General features: G+C 43.8%; 1 protein-coding gene across 9 annotated transcripts in view; it reads left to right on the top strand.

The window, feature by feature from the left end:
• The window catches only part of BCAS3 (BCAS3 microtubule associated cell migration factor), a 317385-nt gene that overhangs the window by 196450 nt on the left and 99326 nt on the right, over window positions 1-21609 (top strand). Inside the window, exon 24 of one of the 9 annotated variants that reach the window (XM_039381065.1) lies at window positions 17048-18134. The exons of the other annotated variants lie outside the window; for them this stretch is intronic. Coding sequence (XP_039236999.1) covers window positions 17048-17073 — 26 coding nt within the window. The 3' untranslated portion in view covers window positions 17074-18134. Of the gene's footprint in view, window positions 1-17047; window positions 18135-21609 lie in introns of those variants that run through there. 9 annotated transcript variants of the gene reach the window in all.

Raw genomic sequence — 21609 nt, 5'->3', positions numbered from 1 at the left:
GAGAATTAGTGCTTTGCCATGTCATATACACACAGTTGGCCTCAATTTTTATTATTTGGTGTTAACTTACTTGATTCTTGCAAGTCCCCTGTAAAAGTAACTTCGCTCCTTAATTATCCTTTAGTGCTTCTCTGTCTGAAATTTATACTGCAAATATTTTTCCTCACTAGTCATCTTTGGGTTTGAAGCGGCAAACCCGGCGAACATAAGAACTTCAGTGCAGCTTAAAGTCATTTCCTTCCTTCCTTTTCCTTGACACTGAGCTTTGAACACACACCTGCCCTGGAGCCTGCTGGCAAAGCAGGGCTTGCTTTCTCTGGTGGCCCAGTGGCCCTCGGTGGTGGCCCACCCGTGGCTGCAGGATTTGAAGTGCGTTTAAAGGCAATTTGAGTTTCACTTGCAAGGTTTCAATCTTTAGCTGTCGAGCAACCCCCCAAAACATGCCTAAAAAATCACTTAAGGCCCCAGGGTTTGGTTGGGTCAGTGATGAGGAGAAGCATTTTAACCACACTGTGAGTTTGTCCAAAACACGCTGAGTTTGGATTCAGGGGGTGCTTTAACTGAAACTTTTACTTTATAAAGAAAGCAGCAGTGAGACAAAAAGAGAGGATTTAGAGTGCAAAGCAGAAAATAATGTAAAAGAAAAACTACCTCCCCCTCAATTGAATATTTCTTCCTGCTTTTTTCTCCAGTATGAAGCAAGAAAACATTTAACTTTGGTACTAAACTTCAGTGGCTTCGTGCTGGAGTTCGTACCTACATGTAACAGGCATCGAGCAAATTATTCCTTATTTAATCTCCTCCCTACCAACTACAGTGTCCCTTTTCTGCCACCTAAAGGAAGGAGAAGTGCCCCATGGGTTCTTCCCAAAAAGCAAAAACTGCTTTCATCCCTGCAGGCCGAGTTTTCCTCCCTAATTCCTCACCCTGTGGTCTCATAAGGTGGCGAACAGAGGAACCAGGACGCTCGAAAAACCCCCTCGTGAGCTGCCACTTAAACCCCAGCACTTCAATAGAGGTGTAATATATAAGAAATTTGGAAGGATTTTTTTTTTTTTTCTCGTGGTTGTCCAGCATATAGGCCCCAGTCCAGCAGAGCACTTAAATCCATGCTTAACTTCAAACATGTGAGGAGTTGGAGTCAAGTATGTGCTTAAGTGCTTCCTTTGCATCCCCTGCCAGCGCCGTGACGTGGGCTCGGGGTCCTACGGTAGCAGGTGAGTCACTTGATAAATCTCTCCATGCTCTGAAGTGATTCCATGACAACTTTTCTACTTGAAATAACCATTCCTGGGTGGTTTGGTTTTTTTTTTTGGCATCAGATGAACTGCACTCTCACTGTTCACACAGGGGTTTGTATTTAAAGGTGTATAATTCACCTTCTGGCTACGCCACTTCTGGGACAGGGCAGATTTTTGGGGGTGTGAATTTAGAGCAGGAATTTAAAGCTCCATCCTTGAGATGGAAGGTATCAATCCATAGGGAAATGCTTCCACTGCAGAGTTCCCTGGTGCTTTCCCAGCTTGGACGAGAACAGAACCAAGCGTTGGAATGACCCGATGGACGAGCGTGTCACCCCGGCAGAGCTCCTCACTTTGCAATCCCCTACGTCTTCCCTGCTTTTCAAGAGATTTATTTGATTTCTTCCAACGAAATTTGGGACGTGAAGAAGACCAAGTGAGCAAAGAGCCCGGGTGTGCACCCGCCCTTTCACAGCTGGGCTTTTGGCCGAGTGTCCCTCCCGCCGTTAAACGCGGTGACCTCGCTGCCCGTGATTTACTGACTGTTTTACAAACATTTCCTCACTCTGTGAGGTTTGATATGTTCTCCATCCTCAGCAGCTCAACAGAGCCACTCAACCACCGAGCCAAACCTGCCTTTGTTTACGGCTTTTCCGGAAATTTTCGCAGAGGGGGGGAAAAAAACCCCAAAACTTTCTCCTTTTCCAATGTTTTATTTTTAAGTCAACACTTTCTATGGTTTATTTGTGCAAAGCAACATTCGGGTACAAGGTATTGCACCGTGTCCAAGTGGGAATTGCTGCCTTTCTAAAAATAAATGGGGGGGTCATGTGAACCAGTGCAGAAAAATCTGAAGATACCAAATATTACAGGACCTTTACATTTGGTGGTTCTTTTTTCCATAATATTCCGGGCCTGGATTTTTCTGATCTCTTTTTCCCACATCAGTTTCTATAATAGAGCATAACGTAAAATGATGAAACAGAGGAAGGAATCTTCTTTTAAACAAAATTATCAGTGTTAAAAATAACAGCCCTATTTTCCCTCAGTGTGCATTTTTTTTTCTTATAAGGGCTTTATTTAGTAGTCTTGCCACTAGATATAGCCAGAGAGTCCAGTAATATTTCAGCAGCATTTTATTTCATTAAAGCTTAATTTTCCTAAATGCTAATTTGCCTCGTGTGCCTTAAAAATCCCATAGATTTAATTTCATATTTTGGGCAGGGAACTTGAAACTTGGGGGCTCTTTGGAGGAGGAAATCAGGCAGCTGCGCCTGTTCTTTGCATTGAAACTGAGCACAAATTAAAATTAGAATGGGATGGGAATGTTTTCCTTGCCTGTTTTCGCAGTGGAGATACATTTCATGGAAATGGCCTTGTTTGGATGACAGTTTCTCAGGGTCAGGGTGGAATTTCTAGGGGAAAAAAGGAGACAAGAATAACCTGGGCTGCTTGGAGAAGGGCGTGTGGGGCTCCTCATGCCCAGGTATCCAGCGCTCCCAGGAGTGGGAATTCCTCTCCCTCCTCTGTTTCCTTTTTAAAAATACATGTATTTAATGTATTTATTGTTTCTCTTGGACCTAGCCTACAGCAAGTCCCTCTCAGTGTTCTTTATTCTGAAATAATCACTTCCCTGTGATATTTCAGAGTGAAGAAATAAAATCAGCTGGTTTATTGAACACTTTGTTGGAAATGGGCATTTGATGATACAAGAGGTAAAGGAATTTAGAGAAGGTCGTGTCTTCTATGAGGTGTGCAGGTCACCCAGGACTGGGTATCAGATTTAAATCTGTTTCTAAATGACAAAGCTATTCTTGGCTTTGTTTTCAGTCCTGCTCAGTCTGTTCTTTGAGCTGGATCCCAGTGAATGTGCATTTTCAGGCCTATCTGAGCAATAAATATTTTCTTTGGGCATTACAGACTGAGGAAGGAAAATTTAAATGACCTACAAAGGTGTTGAACTCCTGCACAACAGGAATGGCTGTTGTCAAAATACCTCCATGATCTGGTTGTGTTTCTATCCCGTGGCTATATTACATTTATTGCATTTTTAATCCCGTGAAATACAAGTGAATTAGAATTCTAAATCTTCCTTTTAAATGCATTAGATTATTAATGCTGTTAAAGGAAATACCCACAAATGGAATTATTTCTAGAGGGTTTGTTTGCTTGTTTTAATCACTCAGAATCACTCAGGCATTCGGAGGGAATTTCTATGCCAGGGTACCAAGTCAAAAGGAGAGGCAGAACCTTCACCAAAGGAAAACAGCCTTTAGAAATTGAGGGAAAATGCTTTGAAAACACTTTGTGTCTAGGAATTATAATTATTAATTTAATATTTGTTATTTAATGCCGGTGTCATAATGAAAGCTAGAAAGAAATGAGTTGGAATACTGAAGTAAATGAGTATTTAATTAATGTGAATTAAGTAAATTCAAGTAAACAAATATTTGCTTCAGTTTCCTTACATATATGGGATGGAAAAAATAAAAGGATGAAAATAAGAGTCCTGTTGAGTGGTTACAGCCCCACAGAGGCTCAGGCTGCTGGAGCAGGGCAGTCCTGCATCCCGCACGGCACATTCCCACTCCGGGAAAAACCCGTTTCCTCTTTCAGTTCGGTGTGAAAAATTGGATAATAAGTGACTGTTACGCGGCACGTGCTCAGAGAAGTGGTTAGAAGGGAGTGAAAGTGGGAAATGTGGAGTGTGGGGTTTGTGTGCCCGAGGATCAGGAGCTGCGACCCCGTGGTCGACTCGTGATCCGGGATGTCCTGTGTGACTCCGGGGGGATCGTGGGCAGGGCCAGCACAAGGACGAGCCTTCCCTCGGATCCTTGAGGGCATTTGATAAACTGCTGGCTTTCCTGGTTTGTGCCCCTCCTCTCAGCAGGAAATATCCCTCAGTTTTAATCTTGTGGTGCCGTTCTCGTCCTGGTTGTGCTGCAGGTGAAATTATTGGGGTGAAAACAGTGAGCACTTAGAGCAGATTCACTGATGGAACAGATCCTCTCAGGATCTGTTAATTCATTTCTTTGACTGCTCTGCTGTGTCCTTCCCTTGCAGAGGCCAGAATGTCAAAGATCAAGTAGACTGGAGAAAATAAAAAATTCACATTGCGAAAGGGATATAGAAAAATACTTGGAATTTCAGTGCATTGGCTTCTATTTATCTCAAATAAAGAGAACAGATCCCCTCAGGATCTGTTGGGTTTTTTTATCTCTCTGAACCTACTTTTAGGATATTCTTGTGCAGTTTGGAGGCTGTGTGACCTCACACCAGGACAAGCAGAGTGGACAAACGGGCACAAGGGCATCGCGTGCCTTGGCTGTGTCTGAGCTTAAATCCACAGTTCTGGAGATGTTCATCATCCCAGAAATAAAGAGAACGACACAAGCAGCATGTTTGGCCCAAAGAAATTATTGATTAATGTCTTCTTCTGAAAAGTAGGTGGCCACAAATCAAGAAACTGGGTACGAGTCCTGACCGTGGGCGTGTTTCGGAAGCAATTTGGGATGAATCCTGGTGGGAAAGAGGTGCAGGAAAGAGAGAGGGAAAAGGCTGTACTTGCTTGTCCCTTGCTGTTGAGGACACACAGCCAGCTCACCACTCTCTCCACATGCTTGTGGTTCCAGGGGACGAAATAAGTAGCGTGGAGTGGTTTTGTTGCTATGGGAAAAGTGCTAAAAAAGGCTGGATCTCTTGTAGGGCTCAGATCCTTTGGGCATTTAATGTACAATTTCTGCTAAGGACACTCAGAATTATACCTCTGATTCTGAATTGCTTAAATGTTGAAACATATGGTCTTGTGTGCTGTTCACTAGGAAACAACTGGCTGTATCCAAGCTGCCAAAATTCAAATAAACTCGGGCTGTAGGAAAGGGGGGAACCTGCAGCAGCTCAGAGGAACTTTAAAAAAGGGGGGGTTGACTGAAAAGCCAACCTGACATATAGAAAAATAGAATAATTGAGCTGGTGCCATATATTGGTAACAGATAATTAAATGTTAATAGCTGAGAAGTTTTTCGATTAAAAATGAACTGTTTGTGTCCTCTTGGTTTCTTCAGGGGGGCCAGGTTCGTGTCGCTGGCGTTCGGTGCGTTCCCTGCTACAGTAATCATTTTAATAAAATGCAATTATCTGCATAATTAATTTCTTTGACTGCTCTGCTGTGTCCTTCCCTTGCAGAGGCCAGAATGTCAAAGATCAAGTAGACTGGAGAAAATAAAAAATTCACATTGTGAAAGGGATATAAAAAAAAAATACTTGGAATTTCAATGCATTGGCTTCTATTTATCTCAAATGTCAAGGGCAGTGTAAAATGTATTTTTAAAATGTGTTTTTGTATGGTTTGAGCCCATTCTTGGCGTAGTTGCGAATCTAGAGGGGCCATTGTTCTTTGAGAGAGTTTGAGGGGGTTTCTTTGTACAAAGTGACAAAAAGAAGACTTGGAGTACTGGGCTGCCATTGTTCCTGTGCGGCGCTGTAAAATTTGATTTGAAATTAGGACCTCGGGGCAAGCTCTTCAATAGCCAGTTTTTATTTTCTGCCAGCATTTTAATCACTCTTGGGCTTAAAGTGGATGACCAACATAATGCCTCTATGTTTAATAGAACAGTTCATATCTTGAAGGCCAGTTAACTGAATTCAGGGATCTGTCATCTGCCCAACATTAGTCTTTTCTGTTTCCTGTCTATTTATGAAGATAGCTCTCCACTCCGGCCAGCTCTCAAAGAAGAGCAACTCTTTCTTTCTTTCTCTTTCCTTTTTTTTCCCCCTCCTCCCCTCTGAATTTCTCCAGTGCTCTGACATCTCTTTCAGTGAGCTCTTAAAGGAGCCGGGCGGGCTGGGTGAGTGTCACCAGATGGGGCCAGGAGGGAGGGACAGATGGGAGAGTCAGATTTCCCAGTGAAACGGGATGATGGGAAGGGAAAAGTGATACACGTTGGCCTAAGCCTCCCTCACCTCTGTGGGATTCACAGTGCAGGGACACGTGGGCAGGGAAATGAGGAAAACTGGGGGAGAAGGACAGGACTGAAAGAGCTGATGGCTGAGTGAGTGACGCTGTGGGACTGCAGCGTGTTCTGGTCCAGTTGCAAAGGGGGTTGTTTGGGGTGTTTGGGTAATCTGAACCCTCGGGGTGGGTTCATCCTGGTAATTCATGCTCATGTTTGCTGGGGAGGTGCCAGGCTTGTGGGCTGGCTCTTGGCAGCACGTGGTGGAGCTCGGAACGTTCGAGGGTCTGTAGGAACCAGCACTGTGGAGAGGTGTCCCCTGGTGTCCCCTGGTTCTGCAGGAGAGGACTAGGCCAGAGCTGTTGTTCAGGTTTAAAGCCCCTCAGTAAACATGAACCAGCAGATGGGAGGGTTTGCTGGTTTAGAGTTGTCATTTCTCCAGCACTGCTCGACCTGAGGTCATTGTACCCCACGAGTGTCCTGCCCCACACGTGCCCTCCTCTGAGCACACTGTGGCAGCAGGTCCTGCACAGGGAGAGGGGTCCCACCCCTCCTGTCCTCATCTGGGGTGTCACAGAGAGTTTGGTGGGGTGTCAAGGTGGTTATGAGCACAGGGGGCTTTCTAAAAAGCAAGTTGCTTTTTTCTTAAAAAGGCGGAAGGATCGGAGTGGATGTTCCCTCAATCATTTGGTTTGGGATTGCTGTCGAGTGCTCATTGTCACAGTGATGGCACGTGTGATCAGGGAAGGGTCTTCAACCACGAGGCTGTTTCACACTGACCACTAACTGGTCATTAACTGGCAGTGGCTTCTGATTGAGTTAAAACTGGGCAAAGCTGACACCAGCAGCCCAAAGCAAAAGGGAAAATGTTCATATCCCATTACTAATTATGGCCTGTTACACATTACAATTAATTCTTAGCAAGCTTCAGTGTAGGGTCAGTTTACCAGAAATGAAGCAGATTTTGATATTTCAGTCAACATCATCTGATGCCTTTGTTGTCTTTATTTGTCCGTAATCAACAGAATCCTGCTTGTGTTCCACACTGTTCCTTGTGGATGCTGGAGAAGGGTGGCTCACCAGGGCTGGGGATCTGGGAGAGGTTAATATATTCAGCAGCATCAAGCAGAGCTTTTCATTCACGTTCAAATGGGGCTGTGTGGGTGGTTCCACAATGTGGGAAACGCTTTTCATTGAAGAATCTGAATATTTTGTAAGGAAGTGAATAGTTGCAAATAATCTTTTCTGTGGCACTGAAATAAAGGACAAATGAGCTATTCTCAGAACATACTGAAGCGTTATTGTCTTCAGTGACTTAACAGAGCTGTACAGAAAAAAATATTCCAAACTTGACAGATTCATATCCTAATCTTTTGCTCCTTCATCAAGAGACTGTGGGGTTTGTGTGGCTGATACTGCTCTTAGAGGGTTTTCTAGTTTCAGTGATTCTGTGATACAATGTAAGGATGAAATTTTGCTCTCGTTGTTTTGCTGAGGTGAGGGAGTTTTCCCCTGACTTACCTGTAGAACATATTGTTGTCTGCAGGGTTGGGAGGACACAGCCAAGCTTCAGAAGCCCCCAAGCCACAATCCACAGCCCTGCTTTCCAGCATTCCCATCCGTGATCTCTGGCAGTGATGCAGGGAGGAAGTGGTGCTTTTCCTGCAGTGTGCACACGTAAAGCTCTGCAGGAATTCAGGGCAGCTGGTACAAGCTCTGTGTTCCCATAGAGTAAAACTTCCAGCCAGTCCAAGGGATCTCCAAGGCAGGGCTGAGTAGGTCAGCATTAGCCTCCACTAAACGTGATTAACTTTATCCATCTCCTGGTGTATTTCTTTCCAATCCACTCCAGTGCTTGATTTAATTTTCCTTTTATGTAAACTCCAAGGTTTAGCTTCATTAGAGTGATTGCAGGGATTCCCTGCACATGGCCTGGCTGCTTCCCTGATCCCTCCGGGGCTTTCCTGCCAACCCCTCGGCTCCGGTGACGTGGGGGCACAAGTGGAGAAGTCCCTGACAGCAGGGCATGAAGGAGCTGTCCTGGGCAAGTTGCTCAGAGGGGAGATCTGGTAGGAATTCTCCTCGGGAAAATGAGCAGCAGGTTGGATCAGGTGGGGAGGGGAGAAGCCCACCCTGGAATTCCAGCCCCGATGCTCAGGTCGGGATCTCTGCTGGGATCCAGGCTGGGTGAGGTTTGTGCCTGTTTTCCTGAGCATCAGGTGGATGAGGTGATCAGTAGAGCTTCTTTTTCTTTTTTTTTTTTTTTTTTATAGTTAGAAACTAGTTGTAAAATTATTTTGGAGAGATTTAGTGCCCTTATTCTGAATTACCCACTTTGCCTGTCCCCAGAAGAGCATTTTGTGCTCCACGAGCCGTTATTCGTTTTTACCTTCTCTAACAAGTTCAAAACCCAGCCACAATTGTTTTCAAGCTTTAGGAGGTTAATATTGTATATAGACCATTTTAAACTCATTTTCTTATTAAAAAAAAAAAAAAAGGAGGGGGACTTCTGGCTTTTTCCACAGTATTAGATCTATCATATCAGAGTACTTTATTGAATATTTTATTGACCGTCTGCTTGCCCTGTGCTAACCTGCCTGACATCCAAAGTTTCTCTCTCTCTGGAGATGCCATGTCAGCTCCCATTAAGCAGCTGAGCGTGAACCTTCCCTTCATATTTCCCGTGGATCAGCTCCAGCCCAGCAGGAGGACACTGTGGGCCCTGCTGCATCACGGGGGTGTCCAGCTCTGGCTCGGGGGGGATTTAAGGTGGTCTAGGCCAGGGTGGGCTGTGCAGCACGAGGCTCTGCCCTCTGGGGCTTGGCATCAGCACTCTAGGAGTTTGCTTTCCTCAAATGTAAAGGTATTGAAGAGGAAAATTTCTTCCCCTGGCAAGTTAATTACTTGACTTCTCATAGAAGGAAGGCTTGGAGCAAAAGGGAAGAGAGGGAAGTGCATCATCTGCTTAAATCAGGCAGGAGCACGGGGTTGATGTGCCGAGCTGCTGCAGTTACAAGGGCATTTCAGTTGTCTCCCTTCGTTTTCCAAAATTTTATATGTGTTATTAATGTTTAATTTTCCTTCTTAAAATGCGTGATATTTAAATTCTGTGTTTTCTTCCTTCGTAGAAAAACAGAAAAAAAAAAAAAAAAAAGATGTTTTGTCACTGTAGGGTTTTGTGGCCACATAAACACTTTGCTTGCAGAGTCTGCTCTTGCTGGGCATCGGTCTGAGAGCTCTGCTGCCCTCTCAATAATGTGCCCGTGGGGTTTTTTTTGCTGTGCTGTGTGACATTTGCTAAATAATTTTAAAGTAGGTATAAATCTTTCATAATTCCTTAGCTGGCATGGTTGAAATAATGGACAGTGTCATTATGGGCTCTCCTTCACAGGCAGTGATTGTTTGACAGACATTGTGGCGTCCCTGAGCAAGCATCCAGGGGCAAGGGAAAACAGAATTTTCCCCAAAGCCATAAAATATTTTAGGCCACCTTTCGTGGTGTGTTGTTTTAAAATTCTTTTTAAACAGAATCTCAAAATATTTAGAAAAATTTGCTTTCCTTCAAGGAATAAGAATTCACACAGCAGGGCAACTGTACCTGTTCTTAGAAAGCTCTCAGGAAAATAAGCAGAGTTGGAAGGACAGACTATTATGTTGAGTTTCCAAGTGTGTTTTCCTTGTGGTGGAGTTGAAGAGGTGAACAGAGTTGGGTCAGATTCTGTCGCTGTGACTGCACCATCCAACAGATCTGTGCTGGCAGCAACCCCAACACAAAATGCAATAAGAAAGGGAGGAAATCTAATTTTTTTATTGTGGTTATGGAAATCTGTGGAGAAGAGGGTGTATGGGGTGCAGTCCCTGGGACATGCATGGATTAGGCAGACCTAGGTTTTTAATACTCTTCTTTCCAAACTTGGTGTCAGATGTTGTAAGTTAATTTGTTTTCCCGTTAGTTCTTGCTAATGATAATAAAACTTTTTTTAAAAGCTTTCCTAATTAATGATCTTCTTGCTCCCAAACAAAAACTATATTGTCTCTGAGAGTTGCCCGAGTATTTTAAAAACAACGGGCTGTTGGTAGGTTTTATTGCCTCATGAATTTAGGGTCAACACACCTATTATTTGCCAGAGTTAATTTGTGCTGGGTTATTGACTGTCGGGTTGTTGGGGATATCTGACTCTTGTGAAAGTTACACTCATCTCAAATGGTTGTAATTTTATTCCTTGTGCTCTGGTGCCACAATATTTAGCTAATAAAAGAAGGGGAACAGTTGTACAAAGGCAGGTATTTAACTGAGAGCAGGGGAGTAAGACTGTCATTACTCTTGATAGTCCTTCTTTCTGACACTGAATGGTTTTGACTTTCCTTTAGATAAAGGAGAGGGGGAAAGAGGACTTTATAAAAGTAAAAATGTACAAGATACTTAGGATTTGTAAAAGTGCCTAATTAGGCTTTTAGGCTAATTTTAGGCTTCCAGTTGTAACGGGCTCAGCAGCCCCAAAACAACCAGCTCCCCAAAGAAAGAGGGAAGAGCTTAGTTTCACATCTAACTTTGTATGTCAAGGTGAAAATACACCCCTTGCACTCTCCAAGCTGGAAGCACAACAGACAGTAAAGCCAGCAGTTGGTTTAAAAATTCCCTAGGAAACCATCCCTTGTGTGTTTACAGCTTAGAGTTAAATTGCAGTCCTGGGGAATCTTTACTTCTGCTTTTCCAAGCCTCTGCTTCCATCCCAAATCTGAGCCATATGTCCTTGTGGGGTAAAAACCAGAGGCCCTTCCTAGAAACCAGCCTTCAGATATGCAATGCCAAGCCCAAGTGTCTTGCCATCCCAACTGCAGTGGGATAAGAATCCAAATTAGCACCAGTAAGTCATGGCCTGTAATGTGGGAGTTGGAAAATACCCATTTATTCTGCAGGATGTACTGGGACATCACGTGTTTCCCTATAGGAAATTCAGAAGAGTGGTGAGCTTAATCCTGTTGCCCCAGTATTTTCCTAATCAGTTTTTTTAATATGCCAAAATATATTATTATTATTGTTATTATTATTATTATTATTATTATTATTATTATTACTACTACTACTACTACTACTACTACTAGTACTACTTTGGGTGAAAGTAATGCATTTCTAGAAATACCTTTTGCTTCATTTTGGGCTGGCAGAAACAACTAAAAACTATTCCTAAGCATCTCTGCAGGTCCAGGGAGCACCTGACAGAAGTTTGTTCTGAGACATTTATCAGCACAGCCACTTCCTATTAAAAAGGGGGTGGATACTGTGACCCCCAAACCCAGAACTGAGCAATTCTTTGACTCATTCCCAGCGAGCTCTGGCTTTTGGCCCTCTGCAGTGGGTATTTATTGGGTGAAAAGGGGGAAGCATCTGGTTTAGTACAAGTCTAGGACTTTCCCTGCCTGCCACAGCGATCCCAAGGAGGCACCTGAGGAACTAAAACATCCCTGGTTCTCTTGCACTGAGCTGGAGGTGCACACGATCTCTGTCATAGCTGCTTTATAAATAACCACCCCAATCCTTCCTAAATTGTTTTTACTACTTTTTAGTGGGTGTGCAGCTTTTAAAACTGGAAACCCAAAAGCTGGCTCTGTTCGTTTTCTCATGAAATCGTGGCCAGAGCAGTAAATTCATAACTAAGCACTTACTCATTGGCTACTGTATTATAAATAACTCTTCACCTTGGCCCTGTTTCTCCAGCCATTATTCACTGGGAGTAGCACTTACTCATGAGCACAGAGTAGCAGAGAAGGGGATGATTCTACTATCATTGCTCACAGTTTTAGGACCCTGGCACATCAGGAGGTCTGTTTTCAAGCAAGGCATCGCTCTCCTCAAGAAGCGGCAAATTTTCCTGCCTGGTAGGACTGTACTTGCAAAAACCACCCCAAGGAATTGCCACGGAAAATCAATCAAAAATCAAAGGAGAGACCAGTGGGGAGAAACTAGAGTGTGGGATATTTGGAAGGGCATGTGCCTAAAAGTGGTGCTGTGGTTTATCCTCTGGTGAAGCTGAGGAGCGCTGATGGGAGAGCCATCACCTCATCCCTCCTGCTTTCCCTTTGCCATTCCACTGCCTTGCTTTCAAAGTGTAAATTAACTTCCAGGCTCAAAGCTTTCGGGAAGGATGCCAGCCCAGAGGTCATCTTTTCTGGGTGGTTTATTGGCTGGCCTGTGTTTGCCCACATCTCCAGTGTTTACCAGCTGAGGGAGTTTATGAAATTTTGATGTAGGAATTAGGTTGTTGCTCATCTTGTACCTTCTTGCTCATATTATTGACAGTACCAGTGAACTGCTTGAGGCAGATAGTATCTCAGTGATCACTGTGCTCTTTCAGCCCTCCACTGCTGACAACATCAGAAGTGTTTTAACAGGGTTTTAATGGGCAGCCTCTGTAGCTCCTTGGAGGGTTGCAAATAGCTGCCGTGAAAAACCTTTTCTGCCGCTCTGAGCTGACGTGCCCTCCTTTCCTGCCTTCCCTTCCCTTCCCCATCCAGCTGCTGCCTGTCTCGGAGGCTGCAGCGCTGTTGACAAGTCCTTCTGATTTGGGCCAGGCACTGTGGGCACCGTGCAAGCTCCTGCATCTTTGGGGGGAGCTGTGAAGAGCAACGACACGGCCGTGAAAGCGCTGGGAGGAGCGGAGGGATGAGCCGGGAACCCAACGCGCGTTCACAAATCCCCCCTTCTCCGCCAGCTCTTCCAAAGAGGAATCGTACAACTTACACCAGTGCACAACAGGGAGCTCACAACATGTTTTCCATGATACCCCAGAGCAGGACTTAACGATTTTGGGAGAGAACAACCTTTATTTTTTAGCTGAGAACAGAGCGGGGTGGAATGAATCCCTCCTTCCCGAGACAAAGCGTTGGTTTGATGGCAGCCCTTTCTAGCTGACTGGTTGCCTTGCTCTGCTTGTTACCAGAAATGAAGCTCTGGGCACAGCTTTCTTTGGACTATGGAAAAGCTTTCTCCTCCCCATTTTGCTTAATATAACTATAATGTGCCCTTTATCACACTTCAACTTGAGTAATCCCAGTTTAGAAATAGTGCAGAAATACCCATGGGAAAAAAGCACGGGAAACGTACATTATAAAAAACATACAGGCCAAGCTCAAAAGATCCACTGACATGTAAATTTAATTAAAAAATTATAGGTTTTCAATGAGGGCTTGTGTCTTCAATTTACCAGTTTCCATGACTTGTTCAGAAAAAGTGTTTCTTTTTTGCATTCTTGGTGGAAAACACGCTGAGGGCTATTACAGACTCCAAGAAGAGTCTCTATTCTGTGTCACAGGGAAAAAATAAAATTACCCAAAATATGTACACTTGAAATAAGTAAGAAAAATATCCACTTTCCTGTTTTGCTTTATTTCTATCCTCTAACAAAAGCTAAACTTTCCAGTAACCAGCAGTGCATGAAAAAGCATGTCCTAACTGTGTGAATAAACTTCCTTTTGATTGCATGTGCACATTTTAGGGTATTTTGGTCCTTTCCATAAAAGATGAGTGAGATTGGATAGAAGAGTGGTGAGTGGGCAAGCAGAAGAAGAGCTGATGGCCAGAGGTAGAGGCTGGTTATAAATAGGGCTCGTAATATAAAATATCACTGTTCTAAGAGGATTCTGGCTTAAATAAGGGAATCTCAAAGTTTTACTGAAAATTATGAGTTGCTCCATCTATTACATGTTCAAAGGGAGAAATCCCAGCAAGGGAACCCCACCTTCCTTGGTGTGATGTCCCAGCACCGAGAGCAGCCGGAGTTGTTGGCTGGTTAAATGTCCTAAATCCAGAGATTCTCCTCAATGTCCTCAGTCTCAAATCCTGAGTGAAAATAAAACTTGAATCTCTTGGCTGCTAAAACTTCAAGGGAAAATCTGAAGGTCTTTGGGACTCACCAGGATTAAATGCTTTTCTTAACTCTATTCTTCCATCTACTCTTCTCTCAGCAAAGCCCGTCGCGAGCTGAACCACTCCAATATCAGTGTGTTATAAAAGCTACTTCTGCCTAATACCCATTATTGCAGTTTTTAAGGCAGTGGCTTTTGTGGTGCTTTCTTTAAGTCCAAAGCAGCTGCTCCAAGGACCAAATCTTTAGGTTAAGAGAGAGAGAAAACCCCCTTGCCCGTGGGATTTCAGCCCCCCCAGTAAATGGAGCAGAGCAGAGCTCTGACTTTCACACTTCTTTCTGCCTCCAAGCTTGTGGGTTCTGCTGCGAGCTGCAGCACTGAAAACCAACTGTGGGTTTTGTTTCTCTAACTTAATTAATAAAAACAATTCATCAGTAGCTGATGCCTTTCAGAGTGGTTTTTCCCTGAGTCAGCTTACTGGGGAAAAGGTTCATTATAAATTACAATTAGCAAAACAAAAAGAAATAGGCAGAATAAAGCTTCTGATGCGGGGGACTTCTCTCAGGAAACTTGTAGCCAAAGTGCTGTATCTCGTTTATATACATTGTTCAATGTCCAAAATGAAAAAAAAAAAATGTTAAAAGTGTTTTATGAGCAAGAGCAGAACTTGCTTGGGGATTATCTGTTTGAAATTCTGGAGGTTATTATCGAGCCAGAAGTTTGTAGGATGTACTAACCTCGTATTTGGCGTCACAGAATCTGGCAGTATTTGTTTGACAGCACTCTTTGAGTGGCAGAGCTTTATGCTCAGCTGTGTGTTCACGTGAAGTATTTCAGACTGCAAACATTATTTATCTGTGCATAACAACACTCCAGTGAGGCGCCCGTGGACCTGAGACCTGAGGTCACTGGAGGCTTTGGTGTACCTGGTGTGCCAGAGCCTCAGAGCCAGGAATGAGAGCTGGAAGTCCTTCTCCTTCCTTTTTCCTCCTTCTCCTCCCCTCATCCTGCAGCACCAAGTGCCACATCCCACAGTCAGAATGCACTTGAGGGTGATGGTGATCCACGTGCTGCTCCTTCCCGTTGGGTTGGATCCTGACTAAGGGAAGAAAAAGGAGCCAGTGCTGGTTGAAGTTTATTATTATTATGCAGATTGTTTGTCACCTGTGCTGGTTCAGTTGCTGCTTTGAAGTCAGTCTTGCATTAGTGTTGTGCCTTAGGCAAAGATTGTTTGCTGCTTCGCTGTCCGTGTTATTTCACTTGCTTTTATGTTCACTTTTATCTCGTATTTTGCTCTGCCAATTTGGATATAATTGTATGAAACTTGGCTTTTGGTTCTACCCTGTGACTTCTTCTCACAGGAGCCATCCTTTAACCCTGCAAACAGATATTCAGTGAATAAAAGGCATTGGATTGGCCTTGCTATTCCTGAGTTTCCCAGGAACAAAGATGTATTATCTTTAATCTTGTTTCTTAACACGTTGTAAACAGGATCTTGTAAACAAGATCCAAATCAATCAGAAATCACAGTCACGTTCATTCAGAAGGGTGTCCCATGGAGTTATGGATCTTCTGGTTGGACTCAGTGACCCTGGAGGTCTTTTCCAACCTGAATGATTCAGTGGTTCCACGATGTGATTCCTGGAGGTGTGTGAGGATCCAGGCAGGTTTGGGCTGTGCAGGATCAATACAGAGAGATTTAAGGGGTGAATCCATCAACTGCAGCTTTTCTTTAACATCATGGAACAGAAACCAGTGTAGGATTGCACTGGTTATGTCACTACTTGAATTCTCTCTGTCTCCTTTCCTTTATTCCCAAATGGGCTTTTATCCCATTGGGGACAGGCAAGGTGCTGCACAGCCAAGGGGCAATTCCTTGCTTCAGGGTTTAAGAGTTTCCTTAAAAATAGACCCTGTGTGTAACTCTGTAGGTAAATTCACCACAAATAATTGCTAAAATTTCCTTATGTAGCCTGTGCTTTTTCAGCACATGAAGCTAATGTGAGCTGCAGGGGCTCAATTAAAAAAAAAAAAAAAAGGAAAATAAGAAATAAAATATCCTTGTGCTTCCCTATGAAGGTTTGTGCTTTAGGAGTGAGATTCCCAGGCTGTCCTGGGCACAGCACCCACCACAGGGTGCCCAGGCCAAGGCCACAGCGACAGGAAAAAGCTGAGCCTCTTCTTCATGCTTTGTAATATCCATTTGTGTTTATGGCCTGATCCTGAAGGGTATCAAATGTATAAAATATGTATGTTTAAGTGATGTATTTGAATCTCTTAATGTGCTTTTAAGTGTTTTCCTGACGATGTGCTTAGGTAGGAACAAATCGGGCTCGTAGGGAAGGTGAAACTGGGGATGCCTTGAGCTTCTCCAGGTGGATTTTGAGGCAGGGCTGGAGCAGGGTTTGCTCACCAGGCTTTTTGCCTCCAACCTGGGCCAGCCAGGTACGGATCTGAGCTGTCAGTGAGCAGCTGCTCGGTGATGCTCCTGGTTTTGGCAGAGGCCTGAGCAGCTCGTGGGGAAGCCTCTGCCCTGGCCGTGTGTTCCTCAGCGAGCAGAGCTGAGGAGACTCGTCCTGCAGGGATTTCTAGTCACATGCTGCAGAGTGTTTTAGGCAAATTTTTTGTTGAAGCAGCTGTCGGGTGAAAACTATCAAAGCTGGGTTTTGTTCCTGCAGATCTCAGAACGTCCGTCATGGGTTCCCGGGGCTGAAAGCAAGTCATGTGTGGCAAAGCCACGCTGCCAGGCTCCTGTGCTCTGGAATTTAGAGGGAAATGAAGGATAGTCTCTCTCATTTACTTCCATGGCTGTGTCTTGCTTTAGTTCAGTGCTCTGAGGTCTCGCGGCCTCGGAACTGGGCAGGTCATTTCTAAAATGCAATATTTACCCTCTGCCACTTATAGGCTGCGTCCTCAGTGACAGAATTGATTCAGTTGGTGCTGCTGCACTTTTAATGTTCCCTTTTATGTTCATGTTTGTTCCAACAGAGTGGCCACTAGCACAGACGACTTGAACTTGTATCACCCGCAAACTGACAACGCTGGAGCCACCAGTTTGTCATTATCCCTCCTAGTGTATCTGATTTAATTTTGCAACAGTGGATTAATTCTTAAAATTGCAGTGCTTTTTGCTCGTTAATGGTCAGTAAACGATTCGGGGGCGGGGGGGGTTGGTGGGGGAATGGAATTCATCAGTTTTGTAGCCGTTTTAATTCTTCTAGTTTTAAGTTGTTCTATAAATATGCCTTTATGGATGCAGTTTTACTAGCTTAAAAAACATCTAATTGAAAACAGTTGCTTAAATCTCTTTGGATCAAGGAGGCAGTAATAAGCAAAGAGAGTATCTTATCCCTGCAATCCAGAAACGCTTAGTGACTGGTATCCTCGGTGCATGTGTAATCAGCTTCTTGTTTCATCTAAAAACCTTAGCTCTTTTGGTGTGATTTAGTACCTCACCAGCAGCATGGTTTTCCTGGGCTGGGAGGTTATCAACCAGCGAAACAAAATATAAACCAAAAGTGGCATAACACCCAGAAACGTTTGTAACACTGGCTCATTCATGCCATCCCACCCTGTGGATGGTGTGTTGTAGCATAGGAGAAAAAAAAACAAACAAAAAAAACCCTGATTTGATGCCTGTAAATGAACGTTTTGCTGCACATTATGTAATGTTATTCTTGTGACTTAACGTTTGCATCGGGCAGGGCTGAGCTCTGGTCTTCTGTGAGGCCCCCAGCAGATGAACCCGTAGCTCTTAGAGGAGATCAGCCCCTGCTTTTACCTATTGCTGCTGCTCCTGAGTCCAAAACCTATGAACTCCAAGGGATACGAGCTGGGATATGGATACCTTTGCTTCCTGGAACAGCTGGATTCCATGGGACGGGGTTTGGCGAGGGGCCTGTTGGGATTTGGGTTTGGTGCCTTGTCTACTGTTTGTTTAATGTCAGAAATGTAGGTCCTTTGTGGCTGATGGGATGCAAATGACTGTAGATCCTGTGCATGATGGTGGGATACTTGGATTATTTTAAATTATGTTGCTAATATATTTAAACAAGAATTATTGATGACCACTCTGGCTGTCGGCCTGGTTTTTTAAAGGCTTGTACCCGCGTCCCTCCGGTTTGGAATGTGGTGCCATGGTGCAAAGTGATCCTCAGAAAGTGCTGCACCAAACCTCAGAAGTCTATAAATGATCCATGCCTCGTTTCCAAGCTGGGAACCAAGTTAAAAAAAAAAAGCCAGTCTGTGCTGGTGGAGAGGGAATGCAAAACCACAAGTTTTCCTTCGTGCAAGTGGGAAGTAAAACAGGTTAAATTACCTGATCTTTAGTGAGCATTTTTTCTGACATCTGTGTTCATTCATCTGGCTTGGACTGTCCATATGGGCACTTGTAATGTCTCATTAGGGGCCATAATTAATGGAGATGGTAATTCAATAAATTGCAAGCACACGTTTAATAAGATTTTTCACGTATCTTATTCCTTATTGCTTAAACAGGCAAACTGTGACACGGATCTTCATGGGAAGAAAGTCAGAGAGCTCTGTCGTTTTTCTTTATGATTTATTTGCTTTTGAAATGTCAAATAATTTCATGCAGCTTCATCAATCTGAAGGATTAAAGAGCTGTGGTGGCATCGTGTCTCAGGGCACGGGCACTTGGGGCAGGCTGCCTGCCCACAGCACCCAGGAGCGCACACTGGTGCAGCATCTGACTCCTTGTCCAGGGTTAAAACTCAAGAGTTCAACCCCTGAAATTCTCTCCTTTTTTCTGAGTCTTTTTGATAAGCAAGTAGCCCTTCACACAAGGCCATTGTTGGAAAGCCCTCGTTTGGGGGTTTAGGAAATGCGTAAGTGTGCTCTGCCCATCTAAAAGCCATCCATTACAAAAAATAATCAGGCGTCCTTTTTTTTTTTTTCTTGTACATTTGTGTCATTCTGCGAATCAGAAGCGTTTTTTTGGACTGAGGGCAATGTGCTTTGCTTTTGGAATTCCTGAGTTTCACTAAAACCCCGGGGCATGGTTTGTTCAGGAGACCTGAGGTGACCTGTAAATGGGAGCTGCTGTGTCCCTTTGCTGCTTAGCAAGATCACTTTAAAGAGAAGTTGAAATACAGTGTCCAGATATAATATGATAACATTTTAATCCAGAGGGAAAAGCAGTATTTTTATATTAGTTGACCTCCTGAAAGTACATTCTCATAGCTCTCCTCTGAGATGGGCAGTTTCCTCATTTGTAAATGACAAATCTCAGATGGAAAAAAAAAAAAAAAATGAGGTGACTTTCCTGAACCCAGAGAAATCCCTTGTGCAATCAGGAGCTGAAGAGTTCCTGTGAAGGCTTTGGATTCTGTGTTCCTGCACACAGCTTTGGGTGCTGAGCTCTGGGCAGGCTGGGGAGGTGTAGGAAGGAGGAGTATCTGCTTTGTGGGTTGTTTTGGTTGTGATAATGCCCTGTCTCATTTGGGAACCGGCCTTTCCATTCTTCTGGACTTCAAATAAAGCCTTAGTTTTTCTCCTAAATCCCTGTGATTGACTGTCTGTAAACATGCTGGCAGCCTCAAAACTAACAAGGAGGAACCTGCTCACAGTCCCTGCAAAGCAGGAAACGTCGTGTTTGAGCTGCTGAGCTGCCCTTGGGTTCCCTCCTTTGCTGGGATCTCTTTTTTTTTCAGTTTAAGGCACCTCAGAACTAATGAAGAATCTTTATGGTCATTATCTTGCAGTTGGATTAATTTTTAAGCTGTTCCAGCTTCCCTCAGAGGGTGAATCTCCCTGTGGGTGATCCTCTCCCTGTGAGGACTCCCAGCATCACAAAGCCACGTCTGCCCAGAGCAGCACGGCCCTGTCTGAGGTGCAGCACCAAGTTCTTGCATCAGCTGGGAATTTTGTGGGATTTGCTTCCATTTGACAGTGTTTCCAGATGCAACTGTCTGTTCCTGTCCGGGGCCCTTTCCATCCCCTTCAGCTGGGTTTGGGTTTGGGGATCTGCTGCTTTGTTCTCGCGGTGTGAACACAGATGTTATTTCACTGCCCTGTCTGGAAGCTTTTTCTCATCCCCCGGTTCAGTTATAGGTGCTTGTCTTTTGAACCCAGGCAAATTCCACTGGAAGTGTTAGAAAGTGAGTTCCATTTCCAGTTATTTCAGCGATTCCTCCTTTCTCTTGCGCGGAGGGCTCGGAACGTGTTAAAGCCGGTGGTAAAGTAATTTATGAAGGGCAGATGGAGTTCAAAAGGTTCAAATATACAAGTTCAGTTCCAGCCTCGTTTGGATCTTCACACCTCAGTGTCCCAACAGAGAAACTGGATACTGAGTTTTTACAGGTTTCACTGTAAAAACTGAGCCCTCCAGAACTTTCAGTAACTAATGGATTTTGCAGAAGTGATTTGACTACCCTGGATGTCCATTAGCTGGTTTGCTTTTATGTCTTTGCTGGAAACCTAAATGGCTTTTACTTGCACTTTTTTTTTTTTTTTCTAGTTATATGTTTGCAGGAGATGTCTTTTGTGTTTCAGTAGCCAGTAGGAAACAAGTGATGTGCTCAAAAAATTGTGGGAGCGTTTAATCACGGTCTGGTCCTGACTAGAATTTAAACTGTGTGTTGTCAAGAAAGTTTCCATCTGGAGCTGACCAATCCCACGCTGACTACATGCAGTTTTAATCTTCTGATTCTTGGATTCATTCTTTTTTGTGTGGCTTTGGTGGTGTTCAGATTTAATCCCCAGCAGCTACATTGTGTTTGAGTCTATATTTCCCTCCTTTCCTTGCTTGTCCTACTTTATTACCGTCAATGGATTTTGAAATATCCTGAAAAATCTGTGTTTTCTAGTATGGGGATGATTGACAAAATACCTTTCTACCACAGGGGTGGTTTAAGAAAGTTTCCTCTTGTATTTGTTGAGCTGCCAGATACTTGGCAAAATTAATTCCATGTAATATACTGTTCCTAATACTGTCCTTATTAGAGGTGCACACCTTTGATGGGCAACTCTTAAAAATACCTTGCTGATTTAAAAGAGTTTTTCACTATGTTCATCATCTATCACTCATAGTGAGTTTACCTACATTAGATCACCCAGGAGAATTAAATTTTTACATTAATATGAAGAGCAAACTGTTAATTCTGTGTCACAAAATGATACAGAATTAAAAAAAAAAAAAAACCCTCCCAGAAAAATCAATAGATTTTCAGGTACATGTGACAGTTCTGGAAATTTTACACATGGAAAAAAAGTGGCTGGCAGGGGAGCAGAGGAATGATCAAACCACTTCCATTTGGAAGAGAGGGCTGGGCCGGGCCAGGGGGGTTTCTCGGTGTCGAACAAGCACTTGGGAGGAAGGAGGTGTTGGATGGTTCACCACACGAGGGATTTATTTTGTGGTGGAAAATCTAATCTTTCCGAGACCGTTTCTCTGGGGTCTGAGCCTGAAGTCTGCTTTACATTGGGAGATTGGCATGAAATCCACAGCCTTTAAGAGGATAAAGGCCTTTGTCTCCAAAATGTACATTTTTTTTTGGAGCTGTAAAGGCGGCGGAACGAGAAATGGTTTT

Source organism: Pipra filicauda, unplaced genomic scaffold (assembly GCF_003945595.2).
Source record: "Pipra filicauda isolate LSUMZ 115617 unplaced genomic scaffold, ASM394559v2 scaffold211_size2331000_pilon, whole genome shotgun sequence".
Taxonomy (NCBI): domain Eukaryota; kingdom Metazoa; phylum Chordata; class Aves; order Passeriformes; family Pipridae; genus Pipra; species Pipra filicauda.
The sequence above is the reverse complement of the archived record's forward strand: the minus strand, read 5'-3'. Positions and strand labels throughout refer to the sequence as shown.